The 19754-nt window shown below is 39.8% G+C and overlaps 1 protein-coding gene across 1 annotated transcript; it reads right to left on the bottom strand.

The window, feature by feature from the left end:
- Nucleotides 1-8400: 8400 nt before the first annotated feature.
- MARS2 (methionyl-tRNA synthetase 2, mitochondrial) lies at nt 8401-10687 on the bottom strand. The gene has a single exon (XM_067026502.1). The coding sequence runs from the start codon at nt 10637-10639 to the stop codon at nt 8858-8860; it is 1782 nt and encodes a 593-aa protein (XP_066882603.1). The 5' UTR covers nt 10640-10687; the 3' UTR covers nt 8401-8857.
- Nucleotides 10688-19754: the final 9067 nt, after the last annotated feature.

Raw genomic sequence — 19754 nt, 5'->3', positions numbered from 1 at the left:
CTGTGTGTCTATCTTTAAAGAATGACTTGTTTAAAACTCAAGCTCAGACTTACCTACCTTCACATATTGAATATTTAAAACATCTACCTCTACAAACTTACCAATGATGGGTTTTGATAACTTATTTGAACTTGGCTAGCCCCTTCACACTACATTAGATGTTAAGCAGTAAGTTTTCATTATTTTTCCTTTATTTTTCTGTCTGAGATTAGGTTGATTTCCTAATTTTTACACTTAGCTACACAGTTATATATTTATATTGGTTTTTGTGCCCCATAACTCATAGCTTCACTTCTAGATGGTCTCCATGAACTATGGAAAAAGGAAGAACTGCTATATACTCTCCTTAGGCTAGAAAACCAATTTTATGACATTATTTACATCCAAAAATGTTTTATTTAAAATTTGTTAGGAATTAACTACCTTCTAGAAGCTGATTTTTATGTGGACAACATTTTAATATGAAAAAACTTTATTCTTTGATGATTATTAACTAATAGATTTTTTTTAACTGGGTCAATGTCATAATGAATGTTAAAAATATTTCCTTTATACTCACCAAAAAATACTCCTTCTAAATCTTAAAATGGTGTGAAAATCCAACCATCAGCTTTCATGCACTTAACTATATATATTTTCAATAATTCATTTTATTTTAGTATTTAATGATCTTCTTCTATAATACCAAAATGGGCTTCTTATACATTGTAACTTGATTTATTTAATTACATTCCAGTAATGAGCTGTAAAATGAAACTGAACTCAGGACTAAAAAGTTTTGCTTTTTAAAAATGTAGGGAGTTTCCATAAAATAATTTTATAGAAATTTAAATATAAAAAGTTAATGCAGTAATTTCATTTTACCAGGATTGAAGGTTATTTGCTTTAGGAATGCCTATATACATTCCTTCAGCAAGTGATTTTTAAAGGTAATCTTAAAAATGCTATATGTAGGATATTTTTTATAATACATCAGTCTGATTCTATAAGCAAGTCATAATCTACCATGTAAAAAATACTGGAAAAGTACCCATCATGCCTTGCTAACTATGGGATTATATAGCTTGAATTTAAACAGAGTTCTGAAGAAATTATTTAAAACATAAAATAAAGATGTAGATGTTCTTAGCTTCCAAGTTAGCAAGGACTTTAATACCTTTTGATATATTTTTAAAAATACAATTCAGATGATAGCTAAGAGACCTATATACACATAGGATTCATCCTGAACTTCTTCAAGGTATAGACCATGTCCAACTTTAGCTACATTTCATTTAAAAAGTAAAATATGACAGAGTATTCTTTATGCAATTCCTAATAAAGTCTCTAATCTGTGGAAGTTAAAACATGTCTTGACCATCATATATGACATATATCGGATATAATTTACCAGGAATTATCCAGTATGTGGCATTTTAGCTAACAGGGTGGTATTTGCTTTGGTAATAACTAGAGTCAAGGGCATTTAATCTGGTTTCGGCAAGCTTTTTAGGAAAGATGTCATAAAAATATAGTAAGAAATGTTCAGTAAATTCATAGAACTTAAATTGTTAATAAATAGATGAGTCTTTTAATAAGTTCATTTGTATTAAAACTTTCATTTGTATGAAATGAAAAAATTTCAGTGTTTTTGACCTCTAATAAAATTCTCTGGCTTTGTTACTTTAATAATTAATTCAAATAAAACTCTTGAATATTGATATGTTTTCATGTTTAGAGATAAATGTGTAAAGTATTGATTAGTAAAATGTTATTTTTAAATACTTAGATTTATGAATTTATGACAACATACTTTCACTTAGGGAACTGTTGGATTCAAAAATTCGTAACACTCTTCTGAAACTAAGAAACAAAATAATCTTAAGGAAAAAGAAAAATAGAGACTATAGAGTTATTAAAATTTTTAACAATTTACACTAGAACACATAAGCAGGCTTCAAATACAAAGGAAACTATTGAAAGCAAAAAAAGAAATATATTTTATGATAAGGTAAGCATTTTTTCTAAGTATGTTTCATAATCTAGCTATCAAGAACCAATTCCTCTTCTTGAAACACTGAATGTATTTTAATTAAGTGTTCTTATTTAGACTTTTCATCTTCAGATCTTTGGATCTGATTTTACTGCTTCCTCTTCCCCACAGTACAGTTCCCTCAGTATACACTCAGGGATTGTCGTGGTGTTGATGTTAAGGATGGGGCTGAGGCTCTGGCACTAAAACAAGTTTGAGTCTAGGCTCTCCTGTTTTATAAGCTGTATAACCTTAGCCAAGTTATTTAATGTCTCTGTGTCTCAATTTCTTATCAGTTAAACAGAGTTAGAATAATACTTCATAGGGTTGATGGAAAAAGTAAATGAGAGGACACAAATAAGGAACACAGAACTGGTGGTCCTCTTCCTTCACCTTCATTTATCAATTAGAAGACTTCTTTAATTAGAAAGTTTGGCAAAATTATGGCCATGGGGTCCTACCCTTTTAATAATCTAGAGAGGACTCACTGAACAAGTATATTTGCTGACATTTCTATTCAAAAAGCAAGTTATTATTTTCGCAGAAGCATGCATGGAAAAGATAAGGTTTTAGAATCACAAAACCTTACCTGCTATAAATTTTTCATTTTTTTCTACCCTTAACAGTGATGATACACTTGGGTAGTGAGCATTAAAGACTGAACTGCTAGGCTTCCCCGGTGGCTCAGTGGTTGACAGTCTGCCTGCCGATGCAGGGGACACGGGTTCGTGCCCCGGTCCAGGACGATCCCACATGCCGCGGAGCGGCTGGACCCTGGAGCCATGGCCGCTGAGCCTGCGCTCCGCAACAGGAGAGACCACAGCGGTGAGAGGCCTGCATACAGCAAAAATTAAAAAAAAAAAAGACTTAAATGCTAATGTCTAGTGTAAGTTATTAATTTTTACTTTCACATTGCCTGGTTTCTCTGAACTCACAAATGGCAGTCTCCTTTCTTTCCAAACTTGAACATTTCTTGTCATTTTCAGTTTTAACTTTTTATATTTTGAGGCTGTTGTTGGATTATACAAGTTTGTTATAACTTATTGGTACATTATTCCTTTTATATTAAGTCTCACTTCATCTTTTTTTTTTTTTTTTTTTCTTTTTACGGTACGCGGGCCTCTGACTGCTGTGGCCTCTCCCGTTGCGGAGCACAGGCTCCGGACGTGCAGGGTCAGCGGCCATGGCTCCCGGGCCCAGCCGCTCCGCGGCATGTGGGATCTTCCCAGACCGGAGCACGAACCCGTGTCCCCTGCATCAGCAGGCGGACTCTCAACCACTGCGCCACCAGGGAAGCACTCACTTCATCTTTAGTAATGGTTTTCCCCTCAAAATAGATTGTCTACTATTAATATGATACCAGCTTTCTTTTGGTTAACATATGCCTAGTGTTTCTTCATGTCTTATTTTGTTATGTTTAAGTATATACCTTTTAACTACATATAGCTAACATTTTAAACTTAAGCTTGAATATTGCTGTATTTTGACAGAAAGTCCATCCTATGACATTTTGTTTTATTATAATTACTGATATATTTATATGCATTTCTGCCATCTTATTATGAGTTTTCTTTTACCATATTTTTCATTTTTCTCTGCCCCTTTTTTCACCTTCCTGTCTTCTGTTGGATTGAGTGTTTCAACATTTCATCTGGCTAAGAAGAAATATTCTAGTTGTATTATTTTAGTGATTAACTAAATTGTGTAATATTTACACAATTAATATTTATTATTTATTTAATATTTATTATTTAATTTAATATTTACAGGCTTTTAACCAGTAGACATTTCTAGATAAGTTCAAAGGAAGTCAGATTACTGAAACTATCATGTTTAATGTGTTCCAGAGTAAAGGTTATTACCCTTTTAAAAATATTTTAATCAGGAAAAAATGTGTAATGAGTCATATTTTTATTGAATGTATTGAATTAAGAGAATAGAACAATGATTCCAATCTGTAACAGTCAACCGTAAACTCGTTTTTGAAGGTTCATCTTCCTGTTCAATCCCACAAACCAGTGACTGTCAACCAACGAGGGGGTATAATATGTATAAGGCATGGCCTTAAGAGTGGTAGCATAGGGAGGTTAGTACCATTTTACCCCTACCATACACTAAGAAAATTAGCAACATCCATTTCCACAGTTATTCCTAGAGCTGTCCCTCCAGCTTACCCAGTGAGTCTTCCAGGCCCTCTGCAGATGTTTCATCCAAAAATCCTTAATGAATTGAAGGCAGAGCTCATCTCTCCTTGGAGTTATTTTCTTCTTGCAGATCATACATTTGGTTTCCTGAAACATTCTGACACCTCATACCATACTGTTCTTAAGTGAGGAGCTGTGGACTTGAAAATCTATGGTGAGTAAACTGTGTCATAAACCAAATGGGAGTGAAATACAGTTCATAGCCAAGGATGGAACTTCTATAATATAGTCTCACCTTACTTTGGTGAAGATCCAAGTAAGGCTGAAGCTGCCAATAGCTATTCATGAGAAGAGGCACAGTAGAGAGTATATTATTTGTAGTTGTCAAGGCCATAGGAAGATTCTCTTGGTGTGTACCTCTTCCCAATCCCCTTTACTCATCATGGAAATTTAAGTAGAAACTGATTAATGTGATATAATCTTAAGCAAGGTATTTTACATATGGTCAACTATTCCGTTAGATGGTTCCCCTTAATTCAGAGGATTTATACTGGATAACCCAGGACTACCTAAAAAATAAGTCAGTTTCACCTCTAAGGTTACACTAATGCAGGCCAACACTGGTTAGTCCCTTCCTCTCAGCTCAAAGTAGTTCTGGATGGTAGAAGAAAGAACCTTAGGCTGGGGCTTCTCCTATCCTCTATCTCAAAAAAGAATAAGACCCTCTTCTTGAAAGGCTAAAATCCCCACTAATTAACCTTAATTATTAACTTGGTTGTTACTGTTCTGGCCCTTCCAGCAATGTTAACCTCCAAATTTAGGGTGTTCCTATTGATAGAAGTTAACCAGTCCTATCCAAAGCTCCTACAAGAAGGGGCAAGGCCAGCTGTGTTGTGCTGAAATGACATATTTCATACTGTCTTAGTTTTGCAAGGGGCTCCAAGGCTTTGTTCTAGAACTGAACCCTCTAACTTGTACTCTTGGTTACCTCGACCTGTGCCCTAGCTCCCCCCAGGCTCTCTGAACTAGGTAACTTTCTCAGCAAAAATAGACACACGACTGCCAGTAGGTCCATACCTTTTCAGATCCACTGATATTACTCATTCTGGCAAAAGATGAGGGCAAGGACCCATCAAGGTTTACAGCATCCCAGACCTTACCAGCAAGAACAGTTGTTCTCCATCTGGTAAAACTATGGATAGGGGGGGGACTGCCTCTAGGAGGCAATTATAGATTGTCAGACAGCAGCTTTATAGACCAAGTCTTAGTCAAGAGGCATGACTGCTTCCCCACTGTAACTCAAGGTTACACTAATACAGGCCAACACTGCAACTACACACTCACTTAGGGGTGAAGCAGAGAGCCAGGAAACCTTCCCTACCATAATGCCCAAGGAGTAATCTGTTGAATGGTTGGTACTGCCACCTGCTACCCAAGCTACTTCATGATTATAAGTCTTCCTAGTTGGAGGCCCACAACCTGACCAACTTTACTTCAATTTCGGAACTTCCCAGATCTAAAGAGTTATGTGCCAATCATAGATACAGCTATAGGGGAAAAAGAAAAAAGGCCTGTGCCTCAGAGCCCATGTCCCAGCCTATGCCTTCTTGAGTGCATCAACTTAAAATTCAATTTATCAGGCTCTTCTCAGCCCTTATAGAGTCACACAGGTGCTTAAGAAAAATAATGAGGCCTACTTCCAGAATAAGTGTGAGATTTCAATGAAATGAGACTGTTAACTATTTCTTGTTCCTGCCTATTCTTGACCTCCATATAGCCATAGGTCTTCTGACTTCTGAGGTGCCTAATCTACGAGTTCACTTGTGGAATAACCCTCTAATATACAATGGTGCCACACATATACATTGCCCACAACTTCTTGCATGACTTCATAGTAGACTGTAGTCTACTGGGTTGACAGCTTATTATTACTTTAACGTGACATTCCATGACACCTGAAAAGTGCTCTATCACTCATGCAACACTGCCTTCAAGAATACTCAAAAATGAATATTTGACAGCCTTAGGGTAGTACTTGGGAGAAACTTCCTTTCTGGTCAAGGAACCCACAGGATGCCAGATAAGGTGTTAGCAATTCTGGAATAGGGGACTTCTTAGATGTCTATAAGTTTATCATCATCTTCTCCCACAAGTGGTTAGGATGTCCTCTCTTGGAAGTGCATCCCTGCCAGTTTTAAGTCTCACCTATCCTCCACTTGCCATTCTTAAACTGCTGGATTAAATAACACATCACCTCAGTACCCAAAGGGTATTTGCTTTACCTGTTTTGCCTCCTACAGAGAATCCAACTGGTTCATCTTCCATATCACCACAGAATAAGTCATATCCAACTTACCACACTTCTTCACTCAAAATATCCTGTCTTCTGTAAAAATTATGCCCTCTCCTCTTTGGTTTCCTTGTTTTCCTGTGTCCTCCAGTACCACAAATACTCTGGTAGAAGTTAAGTGCCTACACAAATGACAGACTGCACAAAAGGAACTCTATTAATACCCAGTAAGCCAATGTCCAGTGTACTGACCAGCGTTAGGCCATAGGAAAGATCATTCAAGTAAAAGACACTGTCCCTCCATTCATGATGGAACTCTAAGACTTATAATGGCATTTCGAAGGCAGAAGTTACCAATGCTAGTTTTCCAAGTCTGTTTTCCTTCATCCATGTAAACACATCCCATCTCTTTCACTACTCTGCTATCCAGTCCTGAGACATTACACTCCATCCTAGGTCCCAGTAATCTACCCTAGTAATCCCAGCAGGTAACTGGAATATGTCCTATGGAAAGCCCAGGATTCCATTATGAAGAATAAGGAGGATCTAAAGGAACACTGGTAGAAATGGTCCTTCCACCTTTAGAATGCCTTCAAGCATTCTTTTCTAAGCAATGTTTCCAAGCAACCAGAAATCTCTCGCCACACCATCTAATAAACAGAAATTGGAGCTGAACAGTAGCACTCAGAATAAATCTGGGGGAACTACCAACACAGTTTACTTCATGGTGAGCCCTCTCTGCTTGCTATCATGCTTAGAATGGATATCTCAAGGCAAGTTCTCATTTTAAACTTTGCCCTAGCTGTCCAATCACCTATGAGATATAATGCTGGCTTACTATGTTGTAGTCATTGTATAAGTTGATACCTTAACATCTTCTCTGTGATGTTCTCTTATGGAGCCTTGGAGAGATCCCTAAATCCAGTTTGAGATTCCTGGAGCATTGATCATTTCCTCCCTTCACCATCACCTTCAACAAATGCAACAGAACAGATCTGGATAAGGTACTTAGAAACTTTTAAACTTTAATAACTTAAGTTAAATGAGCAAAGGAAGTAATTATTAAAAACTACTTGAGGGCTTCCCTGGGGGCGCAGTGGTTGGGAGTCCGCCTGCTGATGCGGGGGACGCGGGTTCGTGCCCCGGTCCGGGAGGGTCCCACATGCCGCGGAGCGGCTGGGCCCGTGAGCCACGGCGGCTGAGCCTGCGCGTTCGGAGCCTGTGCTCCGCAACGGGAGAGGCCACAACAGTGAGAGGCCCGCATACCACAAAAAAAAAAAAAAAAAAAAAAAAAAGAACTACTTGAAAGTAAATGTATTAACATTTATATTAGCTATTCCACAATTTCTATATTGTATTATAGATCCTGATTGACCAAAAGAAATCATGTAAGGTAAATTATGAATGTGGATAACAAAATTAAGACCAAGAAATATAAAGAAAGTATTGCCCTTTTGAACTATCTACAGATTTTTAAAATCATACCTGTAAACCTAATGTTTAACATTAAAGTTTAAAAACTTTTTAACATACCAAGTACCTCAAGAGAGCTTTATAATTCATCATAGTCCAAACAAACGTGATACCTTTACTTATTAGCTTACTAAACATTTAATAGAGTAAGTGTCCTTTTTCAGTAGTCTGAAAAAAAACTAAGGATTCTGATATCTCTATTGCTTACTGTAAGACAGAAGTGGTTGCAGTTATCCTTATTTTAAGAAAAGCAATAAAATTTTTTCTTTAAATTTAAATTATGCAAAATTAGGAAGCAGAAAACCTAAACATTCTGAAACCTCAATGTTAAGTAATTAAATGTGTGAGACTAGAGCCATCTACTGGTTAAAGTGTAATGTTACAAAGCACAACTACTGGATTATTAACTAGCAAAGCAGGGAGTCATGGTTGTTAAGAATTGAGAATATAAACATAGGCAAAAATCATCTAGTCTAGGACACTGGTTTTTAAAGGTTTAATGAAACAACCTCTTTTTAACAGGAGACCCAACATATATAACAAAGTAAAAGCTGAGGGAAGGGGCCTCCAACTCCCACACGCACTAATTTGCCCAGCAGAGGCCAGGCCAGTGACAAACAAGCCATGAGAGGTAGTCTGGGCAAATAACTGTGGTTTGGACAGAGGCACAATGAGAAGGAGTAGTATCAGCAAAGTTGTCTCTTACCCACCTTTCCCCTGGAGACATCTTAGAGACACTGGGGTGCAAAGGACAGTGGTTAATGGACACAGAGAACTGAAGAGTAGGGAGTAGGCTCCTGAAAGGCTACAAACCTTTTCACAGGGACGTTACTTATGTGCTTATTTGATGCAACATTTTAGAAAGCATTAGTATAACTTTCCTGAAAATGAAAAATAAGACGTTTACTTTTTTACCACAAGCTAATAAGAACTGAGTTTCTAGGTCTTATGGGCTTTTACCAGCCAGGCCCTGGACTGGTCCAGTCTTGGAAACAAGACCCCAGTTTCAGGTCCCAGCCTCCTCCCTTCAAAAGGGCATGGATGTCCATAGAATCGAGGCAAGAAATGGAGCTCTCCAAGGCCCCTCTCTGTGGCAGAGACCCCCAACCTAGACAGCAGCTTATCAGCTAGGCTTGGGGTGACAGGCTGGAGCAAAGTTCCAAAGACTCGCAAACATTCCAAGGCCACATGAAGCACAGTACCCAGCCAGGGAGCATCCACTGGGCTCTCCCAGTTCAACTTCCATGGTGCATGCCTTTGGACAAAGCCATTAGTTTGCCGGACACAGCTGGATACTGCCTCCAGAGCCTTATAGATCTGAAAGTTAGCATAGTGGTCTGCCACCTGCTTGGGCAAAGTGGCCACTGCGCTCACCAGAGCATAGTCCTCTGCCTGAGCACGACCTGATGGCCCCAACAACCCTGGCTCACTGGGAAAGCAGGTAGTGCAAAAAGCCGGATAGGTCCCAGAAGGATTTATTCTGTTGGCAGTGCATCGGTTCAAGAGACCTCCCAAAGCAAATGCCAGCTCGGAATCCAACAACTTAACCACCTTTTCACCGTAGTAATCACAGTCCCAGTTGGGGACGCCCTGACGAAGGAGAAAGTAGCGGAAGCCATCCACAGTGTAGCGGTCAAGGCATGTCCTGGGATCCACCACATTGCCCAAGCTCTTAGACATCTTTTGACCACAGACCGTCCAGTGGGAGTGAACATAGATGCGGTGTGGTGGGCTCATGCCGGCCCCTAAGAGGAGGGCAGGCCAATAGACAGCATGGAATTTGAGAATGTCCTTGCCTATGATATGAGAGGTGGTGGGCCACCAAGATTTGAACTCAGCATTTGGGTAGCCAATTACAGTAAGGTAGTTGACCAAGGCATCCAGCCATACGTAGATGGTCTGCGAATCGTCCCCGGGCACCGGAATGCCCCAGTGCAAGTGGCTACTCCTTCGAGAGACGGATAGGTCCGGCAGCTCCTCTTCCAGCCACTGAAGGACTGCGTGATGGAATGGCTCCGGGGTGATGGCCTGAGGGTCGCCCCGCAGCCACCGCTGGAGCGGCTCCCGGAACTGGGAAAGCCTGAAAATGTAGTTTTCTTCCTTGGTCCAGGAGACGGGATGCCCGCTCTCCAGAGATACAGGACACAAATCCCCCGACGGGCCAGGCTGCCTGGTGACCTTGGCTTCAGGCAGGAAGCACTCGTCAGAGGCGCAATACCAACCTTCATAGAGCCCCTTGTAGAGAAGACCCCGAGCCTTCAGCACCTCCCAGAAATGCTGCACAGCCATCCGATGCCGGGCCTCAGTGGTGCGGATGAAGTCGGTGGAGGAGATGTCAGCCTCCCGGAAAAGCTGCTGGAACTGGGCAGAGACTCTGTCGCACAGCTCGGACGGAGCCAGGCCCGCAGCGGCTGCTGCCTGCTGAATCTTGAGGCCGTGCTCATCGGTACCAGTGGAGAATCGCGTGGCGGCGGCGCTGGGAACTCGGAGGCGATGGTATCGGTACAGGGCGTCAGCCAGTACCGCCGAGTACAGGTGCCCGATGTGCGGCGCCGCGTTCACGTAGAAGATGGGTGTGGTGAAATAGGCGCGCGCGTCGCGGGTATCGTCCTGGACACCGAGAGGGTCCGAACTGTAGTGGCGTAAGCTAAAGTCCTCCAGGAGCGAGAGCCTACTCGCCCCCGTGCGTCCTAGCAGCCGAAAGGCAGAAATCCGCAGCATGATGCCCGCGGAGATGGTGCGGCGGAGGGGAGGGGGTGTTCTGGAAGCACGTGTGAGGGGCGCATGCGTAGCCGGGCCGCACCGCCGCTTCCGTCCAGAGAGCCAATGAGGTCCGGCCCCGAGCGCCGGCCCTCCGCCGCTCCGCCCACGCTCCCCCCCCCCTTCTGTGGGCCTCGGATACAGCGGTTGTGAATTGCAGGAGCGAGCGAGAACGATAGCTTAGAGGAACTGGCTGAAGGAGAGGTTATGAAGCAGATAAATCTTTATCTGTCTATATCATACTGCGTGTCGTGCTTTGTAATTTAATATTTATGAATCTGGTTTTTTTTCTCCAGACTGAGTTGCTTGTGGGCAAGAATTTTGTATTCAGGCATTTCTGAAACACCAGTCAGTGGCTGGCACATTGCAGGAGTGTGCCCTCTACGTAGTCTCTGGTAAACGTAGGGATCTGAAATATCATATACATTTCCTCTCAGAACCTAGTGGGCACAATAAATCCATAAGGGAGGGGGGAGAAGGGAAGGAAGAAAAACAATGACCTAAAGAACTTGAGGGAAGGATAAGAACTGAAAAAGTAAGAGAAATCCTTTCTCTAAACGCAGTTTTTGTTGAATCAACAAAAGAGGTAGGCTTGTGATGTTCCCAGTCTTTGCAAAGATTACTGAGATCCAGAAAGCTGGAATGCAATACGTTGTCACTCTGCACCTAAGGAAAAAGCAGTCTTCAAATTTAATTCTCAACGTAGTTGTTAGTAATATTATTTTCAAATGGTCCTGAATTTCTTCTAGAGTAGTGTTTTTCAAGTTTGCTTTAGTAAGGGAACCCTAGCTCTTTTCGAAAAGGATGACTCGGGAGCCCAGAATTGGATTAATATTAACCCTTGCTTCTTGACATACTCTCATCTTTGGTCTATCTTTTTTCCCCCATTTAAGTTAATAATTAAAATAATAATAATTTAGTAATAAAATAAATTTATTTTATTAATTTAATAATAAAATGGAATGGAACACCTGTGACCCCACAAGCCAACCTAAGAACTAGAAGTGGTTCTCTAAATGTGGTCCCAGAAGAGCAGCATTAGCAACACCTGGAACCTTGTTAGAAATGCATATCCTTAGGCCCCACACTCCCCTCCTGAATCAAAAACTCTGGGGATGGTACCCAGCAGGCTAGGTTTTAATGAGTTTTCTAGGTGATTCTGATGCATACCAAAGTTTGAGAACCACTGAACTAGGAGATTGCCAGTGATTTAGATCTGTGTGCTCTTTTTCTCCTAGTCTTCCTGTCTTCCTCCCAGAGGTAATCATTGTCCTGAATTTTGTACTTTTGCATTTATGTTATTACATATAAAGTATGTCTAAGCAACATATTGTTTAATTTTGCTTGTATGAAACATTCTAAAAAGGATATCATGGGAATTCCCTGGCAGTCCAGTGGTTAGGACTTGGCAGTGGCTGCAGTAGCTGGGGTTCAATCCCTGGTCCGGGAACTAAGATCGCAGAAGCCATGCAGTACAGCCAAAAAACAAAAGAAGATACCATACCACGTATAGTGTATTCATGGTTTTGCCTGTAACTAGTTAATTCATTTTGACTGCTGCATAATAATTTATGAATTGAGGCATATGGTAAGTTGGGTCTGATTTCCGTGGTGATATAAAAAGTAGACCAATCAAATGCTCTTTAGGAGTTACAATAGATACAACAAATATCCTTTGGCTACTTAGTTAATGTGCTATTTGATCCAGCAGTTTAAGAAGGGCAAGAGAAGGATAGGTAAAACTTAAAACTGGAGGGTATGTACAGTACCCTCCAAAACTACGAGACAAACCCAGTTTAAGTTTCTGAGAAATCAGTTTCTCCAGAAATTTTTTTTTCTCCCCCAATTCTTTTTTCCCCCTTGTCCATGGAGTCAATTCTTCAACGTACAAACATGCTATTTTTTCTCCCATCGTGAAAAGAAAAAAATTCTCAATCTCCACTACTGCTTCATTTCTTTCCTTTCCTTTATAGCAGAGCTTCTTAAAAGAAATGGCTGGTAATGCACATTTGAGTGGTTCAAGTCTTTTGCTCTTAGAAATCGTACTGCTGGGCTTCCCTGGTGGCGCAGTGGTTGAGAATCTGCCTGCCAATGCAGGGGACACGGGTTCGCACCCTGGTCTGGGAAGATCCCACATGCCGTGGAGCAGCTGGGCCCGTGAGCCAGAACTACTGAGCCTGCGTGTCTGGAGCCTGTGCTCCGCAACAAGAGAGGCCGCGATAGTGAGAGGCCCGCGCACCGCGATGAAGAGTGGCCCCCACTTGCCACAACTAGAGAAAGCCCTCGCACAGAAACAACAGACCCAACACAGCCAAAAATAAATTAATTAATTAATTAATTTAAAAAAAAAAAAGTATCAGAAATCGTACTGCTATTAACCTTCTCATCTACATATATCTCCTGGTACTTATATGCTAAAGTTTCTCATGGGTGTATACCTAGGAGTGCTATTGCTTGATCATAGAGGATGTGAAAGTTCAATTTCACAAGATAATGCTATCTCCCAACATGATTAAATAAATTTACATTTCCATCAGCGACATACCCTTAAAGAGGTCTCCCTAATTCTTGATATCATCTACTTCTTAATTTTTTGCCAGCTCAACTAAGTATAAAATGAGTTATCTCACTAATATTTGTAGAAACACTAGTCTCAACATCCAAAAGACAGAAACAACCCAAACATCTATCCTCTGATGACTAGATAAACAAATGTGGTATTGAATATAACCACACATTGGAATATTATTCAGCCATACAAAGTACTGAATGAAGTACTGATAAATGCCACCACATAGATAAATCGTTGTTTTTTTTTTTTTTTTTGGCTGCATTGCTGCGCATGGGCTTCTCTAGTTGAGGTGAGTGAGGGCTACTCTTCTATGTGGTGTGCAGGCTTCTCATTGCGGTGGCTTCTCGTTGCAGAGCACAGGCTCTAGGCACGTTGGCTTCAGTAGTTGTGGAACGTCAGCTCAGTAGTTGTGGCTCACGGGCACTAGAGCGGAGGCTCAGTAGTTGTGGCGCACAGGCTTAGTTGTTCCGCGGCATGTGGGATCTTCCCAGACCAGGGCTCGAACACATATCCCCTGCATTGACAGGTGGATTCTTAACCACTGCGCCACCAGGGAAGTCCCTAGATAAATCTTTGAAAATAACCAGACACAAAAGACCATATGTTTTAGATTCCATTTATATGAAATATTCAGAATAGACAAATGCACGGAAACACAAAGAATATTAGTGGTTGTCAGGTGCTGGAGGAAGGTTGAAGTAGAGAGTGAATGTTTAAAGGATATGAGTTTTCTTTTGGGGGTAATAAAAAGAGTTCTAGAGCTAGATAATGATGATCATTGTACAACACTGTGAATGTACAGTTGACTCTTGAACAACATGAGTTTATCCACTTGTATGCAGATTTTTTTCAATAAATACATAGTACTGGGGACTTCCCTGGTGGCGCAGTGGTTAAGAATCCGCCTGCCAATACAGGGGACACAGGTTCGAGCCCTGGTCCAGGAAGATCCCACATGCCATGGTGCAGCTAAGCCCATGCACCACAACTACTGAGCCTGCACTCTAGAACCCACGAGCCACAACTACTGAGCCCACACACCTAGAGCTGGTGCTCCACAACAAGAGAAGCCACCGCAATGAGAAGCCTGTGCACCACAACAAAGAGTAGCCCCTGCTCACTGCAACACAGCGAGAAAGCCGGTGCACAACAACAAAGACCCAATGCAGCCAAAGATTAATTAATTAATTAATTTTTTTTTAAAAATTCTCTTTTAAAAAATAAATAAATACATACATACATACTACACAATCCACTGTTGGTTGAATCCACAGATGCAGAAACACTGATACAGAGAGGATACAGAGGGCTGACTATAAAGTTATACTCGAATTTTCCATCATATGGAGGGTCTGTGTCCCTAACCCCCACGTTGTTCAAGGGTTAACTGTACTTACTGTCACTGAATTGTACACTTTAAAATAGTTAAAATGGTAAATTTTTTACTTGAATTTTACTGCAATAAAATGTTATCTCACTGTGGTCTTGATTTGCATTTCCCTAAATAGAAGTAAAGTTGAGCATCTCTTCATATATTTATTAACTACATATGTTTCTTTGCCGGTGAAGTGCCTATTTATATTTTGTTTCTATTTTTCTATTGGCTTTTTATTTATTTGCAGGAGTTCTTTACATATTCTTTTTTTTTTTTTTTTAATTTATTTCTTTATTTATTTATGGCTGTGTTGGGTCTTCATTTCTGTGCGAGGGCTTTCCTCTAGTTGTGGCAAGCGGGGGCCACTCTTCATCGCGGTGCGCGGGCCTCCCACTATCGCGGCCTCTCTTGTTGCGGAGCACAGGCTCCAGACGCGCAGGCTCAGTAGTGTGGCTCACGGGCCTAATTGCTCCGCGGCATGTGGGATCTTCACAGACCAGGGCTCGAACCCATGTCCTCTGCATTAGCAGGCAGATTCTCAACCACTGCGCCACCAGGGAATCCCCTACATATTCTTGATATTGTTCCTTCAATGGCTGACAAATATCATCTACCATTTTGTATCTTGTCTTTTCACACTAAAGAGGCTTAATGAATAGAAGTTCTTAATTTTAATATAGTAGAATTTATCAACATGTATCTTATGATTGTCACCTTACAATTAATCACCTAGGACTATTTTATGATTATCTTTTTGCCTTAAAAATAATCTTAGTACTATGATGTCAATAAATATTCATATTTTCATTTAAAAGTATAACAGTTTTGCTTTTGATGTTCAAGTTGTTTCTGTAGAATTAAAATTTTTATATATGATATGAGATGGGGATCCAATTTCTTCTCCATATAGATAGCCAATTGTCCCAGCACCATTTCCCTACCATCTGCCATGCCACATCCATCATATGTTAAATTTCCGCATATGTATTTTCCCATTTCTAGGCTCTTTATGCTGTTGGATTGGTTAATTTGTCTATGCCTTGCTAAAAATAGCTCTAATTTCTATGGCTTTATAATAAGTCTTAATAAATAGAGAACTAATCTCTCCTCATTCTTCTTCAGAAGTATCTTGGACCTTCTTGGCCCTTTTATCTTCCACATAAATATTAAAATCAACTTGACAAATTCCATGCAAAAAAAAAGCCTGTTGGGGTTAAGGTCACCATTGTATTAAATCTGTAGCTCAGTGACAGGTGTTAAGAGCTGAGAGGGAGATATACTTACAGTATTAAGTGTTCCTAAAAGTGACTATGCATATCACTCCATACACTTAAGACTCCTTTAATGCTGTTATAGTTTTATAATTTTCTAAGTGCAAGTCTGGCTTATATTTTGGTAGATTTATTCCTAGAAACAGCATAGTTTATCAATAATGTAAATGGTGTCCTTTTCCAAAAATTATGATATCCTTAATTGTCTGTTCCTGGTATATAAAACTGATAAAATCTTAAAATATTCTGTTTGAAGAGCAGCAGGGGGACCAAGAGCCCTGCCTGCTTGGCCTCCCCACGTGATCAAAGCCTGTTCTCTTCACCTCGCTGGAATCAGAGGGCTCTGTCGTACATAGTTTCAGAACTTCTGATCTAGAAGAATAAATAGTTAAGAATAGTCAACATGTTTTAAAGAATAATAATATTGTCAACTGCTGGACATTGAAAGATTATAAAGCCATAAAAAAATTTTAATATGTAATGCTGAGAAACCCAATTATAGAACAAAATGAAAAGTCAAAATGTAATTCTTAGTCTATATAACTATTATGTATGTGATGAGTGTAGGATTTCTTTTTTTTTTAACATCTTTATTTGAGTATAACTGTTTTACAATAGTGTGTTAGTTTCTCCTTTACAACAAAGTGAATCAGTTATACATATACATATGTTCCCATATCTCCTCCCTCTTGCGTCACCCTCCCTCCCACCCTCCCTATCCCACCCCTCTAGGTGGTCACAAAGCACAGAGGTGATCTCCCTGTGCTATGCGGCAGCTTTCCACCAGCTATCTAACTTAAGGATTTCTAATTATTAAAGAAAGAATGGCCTTTTCAATAAGTAGTGCTTTCAATAAGTCATTACTTAGGAAGTTTGACTACATTATGAAACTAATAGTACTTTAAATAGTTAAAACTCAATGTTGGTTTGCTAGCTTGTTAATTCTGGAGAGCATAAACTGCCTTATTCATCTTTGTGTCCATGTAGTGCCTTACTATATAGTAGGCACGCCATAACACTTTATTTTTTTGGATCAGGGCCACATAAAATAGATTGGATTTTTAAATTACTATTATGCAAAAACTCTTTTCTGTAGAGAATGGGTTGAATTATACATATTATCTCTTAAAAGCTTTAAGACTTTGGTAAACTCAAGTGTTCCAAACTTGAGTAGTTACTATGAGAATAATATGCTACCAGTTATGGAGAATGTTTTCATAAGGTTCATTCAAGGACTAAGTGAGCTCATACTAGAACACAGACAAGAACTGGTACTATATCTCCATCATATCCAGCCACATAAGAGTCTGCACTTGGGGAAACCCCCTTTACAATAGAGAACTGAAAGCTGTCCCTGAAATCTACAATTGGCAGCAAAGGTAAATCAATACTGAAATAATGACCAATGTTAGAAAACATTTATTCCAAAAATGTATCCTAATTACTGTAAGTACTCAATATATGACAGGCCTGGGGATACATAATTAATAAAAGATTTTCTATGTAAACAAATATAGTTGTGATAGCTGGATATCAGGGTGCGGGGGTGCGGAGAACAGTCTTAGAGCCACATCTTACCGTGTGTACTACAATTGCCAGATACATCAGAATTAAGCAAGAAGTAAGGGTGGGATGAATAGGTGGAGTTCAGATTTTTTAAGACAGTGAAAACTATTCTGTATGATTCTATAATGTTGGATGTATGTCAATATATGTTTGTCAAAACCCATAGACGGTACAACACCAGGAATGAACCCTAATGTAAACTGTGGACTCTGGGTTATAATGATGTGTCAGTGAAGGTTCACTGATTGTAACTAATGCACCACAATGGTGCTGGATGTTAGTGGAAGGTTGTGCATGAGTGGGGATAAGGGGGTATGTGGGAACTTTCTGTACTTTCCGCTCAATTTTGCTGTGAACCTAATATTATTCTAAAATATCAAGCTTATTTATTTAAAAAACAAAATTAAAAAACAGAAAACAGACATTTGTTTCAAATGGAGAACTATGTTATTGAAGAAATGTACATATTTCTGGAAATGCAGAAAATTTTTTGACTAAAAGTATTTGTCTAAAAATGTACAAGCATTAAAGAGGTATAGAGCAAATACATGTGATAACCAACAAAAGCTTACTGCCCAAAATACAGGGGTTTGGGGGTTGTTTTTTTTTTTTTTCGGTACGCGGGCCTCTCACTGCTGTGGCCTCTCCCGTTGCGGAGCACAGGCTCCGGACGCGCAGGCTCAGCGGCCATGGCTCACGGGCCCAGCCGCTCCGCGGCATGTGGGATCTTTCCGAACCGGGGCACGAACCCGTGTTCCCTGCATCGGCAGGCGGACTCTCAACCACTGTGCGACCAGGGAAGCCCCCCAAAATAAACTTTTAAAGGCACAAAAAATCGGGGACTTTCCTGGAGGTCCAGTGGTTAAGACTGCATGCTTCCAATGCAGGGGGCACGTGTTCGATCCCTGGTCAAGGAATTAAGATCCCACCTGCTGCAGAGCGTGGACAAAAGAAAAAAATAAAAATAAAATAAGGTTAATATCTTAAACAGTTTATGGCCAACCACATATTTATGTAAGTAATGTAAATGAATTATTAACTCATTAGAATACATTTTCTCTGCTATTACTTTCTAACTAATTTCCTTGTATGTAAACTCTTTCCTTTGACCATTTATGAAGTAAAATCTAAGTGTTTAGGAAATAATCCAATGTGGGGGAAAAAGTAATCTTTATAAAATTCTTCACCATGAAACTTTGAAAATAGCCCAAATGCTGCTTATTAAACATAATATTAATGCAATGAAATCCCGTATAATTGTTAAAATAGAAGGAATGTGTGCCATATGGACATGGAAATGTGTTTTGAAACATCATTAAGGGTCAAATAAAATTTTATTTTGTTGGACTTTTGGAGAGAAAAATGATTAAGTGATGGCTTAGTTGTGAACTAAAGCAAGTGCAGTTCCTTTCACTAGAGATAAAAGAAATTCTTTAAGGAAATAATGATGCATCCTATTCATTCATTTGTTCAGTCATCAACTCAACTGGGCGACTGCAATACTCTCCTGAATGACTAGTCTCCCCCGATTCTTGCTCCTATTAAGACCATCTTCCTCAAAGCAGCTATAGTAACCCATCAAAAACACAAACTTATGTCACTTGCCTATTTCAAGCTCCTCGTTTGATTTTTTTCATTGGATTATTTGATTCTCCTTTGCTGCCTACAAAATAAAGTCAAAATTCCCTTTATGCAGCATATAAAACCCATTACAACTGGCTCTTGCCTCCCTTATAGCTTAGTCTTCTTTCAAATTTTATGTTCTAGTAATTCTCAACTGCTTCATGTTCCTTCAAGTTCATGCCATACTGTTTCATGATTTCATAACATTGCTCGCGCCTTTCCCTTTTCCTGGCACATGCTCCCCACCTTTCTTTATCTATCTTATGCATAGTCATCCTTCAAGACAGCTCAGATATCATCCTCCAAGCTGAGTTAGAGACCCCTTCTAGGGTTTCTATAGCATCCTATGCATACTTCTATCTTAGGAGCTACCAAATCAAATGGAAATTATCTGTTTATAAGTCTGTCTTCTTCCCCATTAAGCCTTAAGTTTCTTTAGGGCAGAGGCCATGTTTAGTCAACTTGTGTACCCAACCAGCATCTAATTTAGTGCTTGGAATATAGCAGGAGCTTAATACATATCATGAGTACTTCATAAATAATCCTCCAGGCTCTGCAATAGGAACTAGTGAACTTCAAATATTCTATTTCTGCCATCCAGGAGCTCACAGCAAAAGAGGACTTGAAAAATGACAGGCATGGAAGCACTGAGAATAGTCAAATGAGTCA

This window comes from Kogia breviceps, chromosome 2 (genome assembly GCF_026419965.1).
Source record: "Kogia breviceps isolate mKogBre1 chromosome 2, mKogBre1 haplotype 1, whole genome shotgun sequence".
In the NCBI taxonomy this organism is placed as follows: Eukaryota; Metazoa; Chordata; class Mammalia; order Artiodactyla; family Physeteridae; genus Kogia; species Kogia breviceps.
This window is presented reverse-complemented; position numbering and strand designations above follow the sequence as displayed.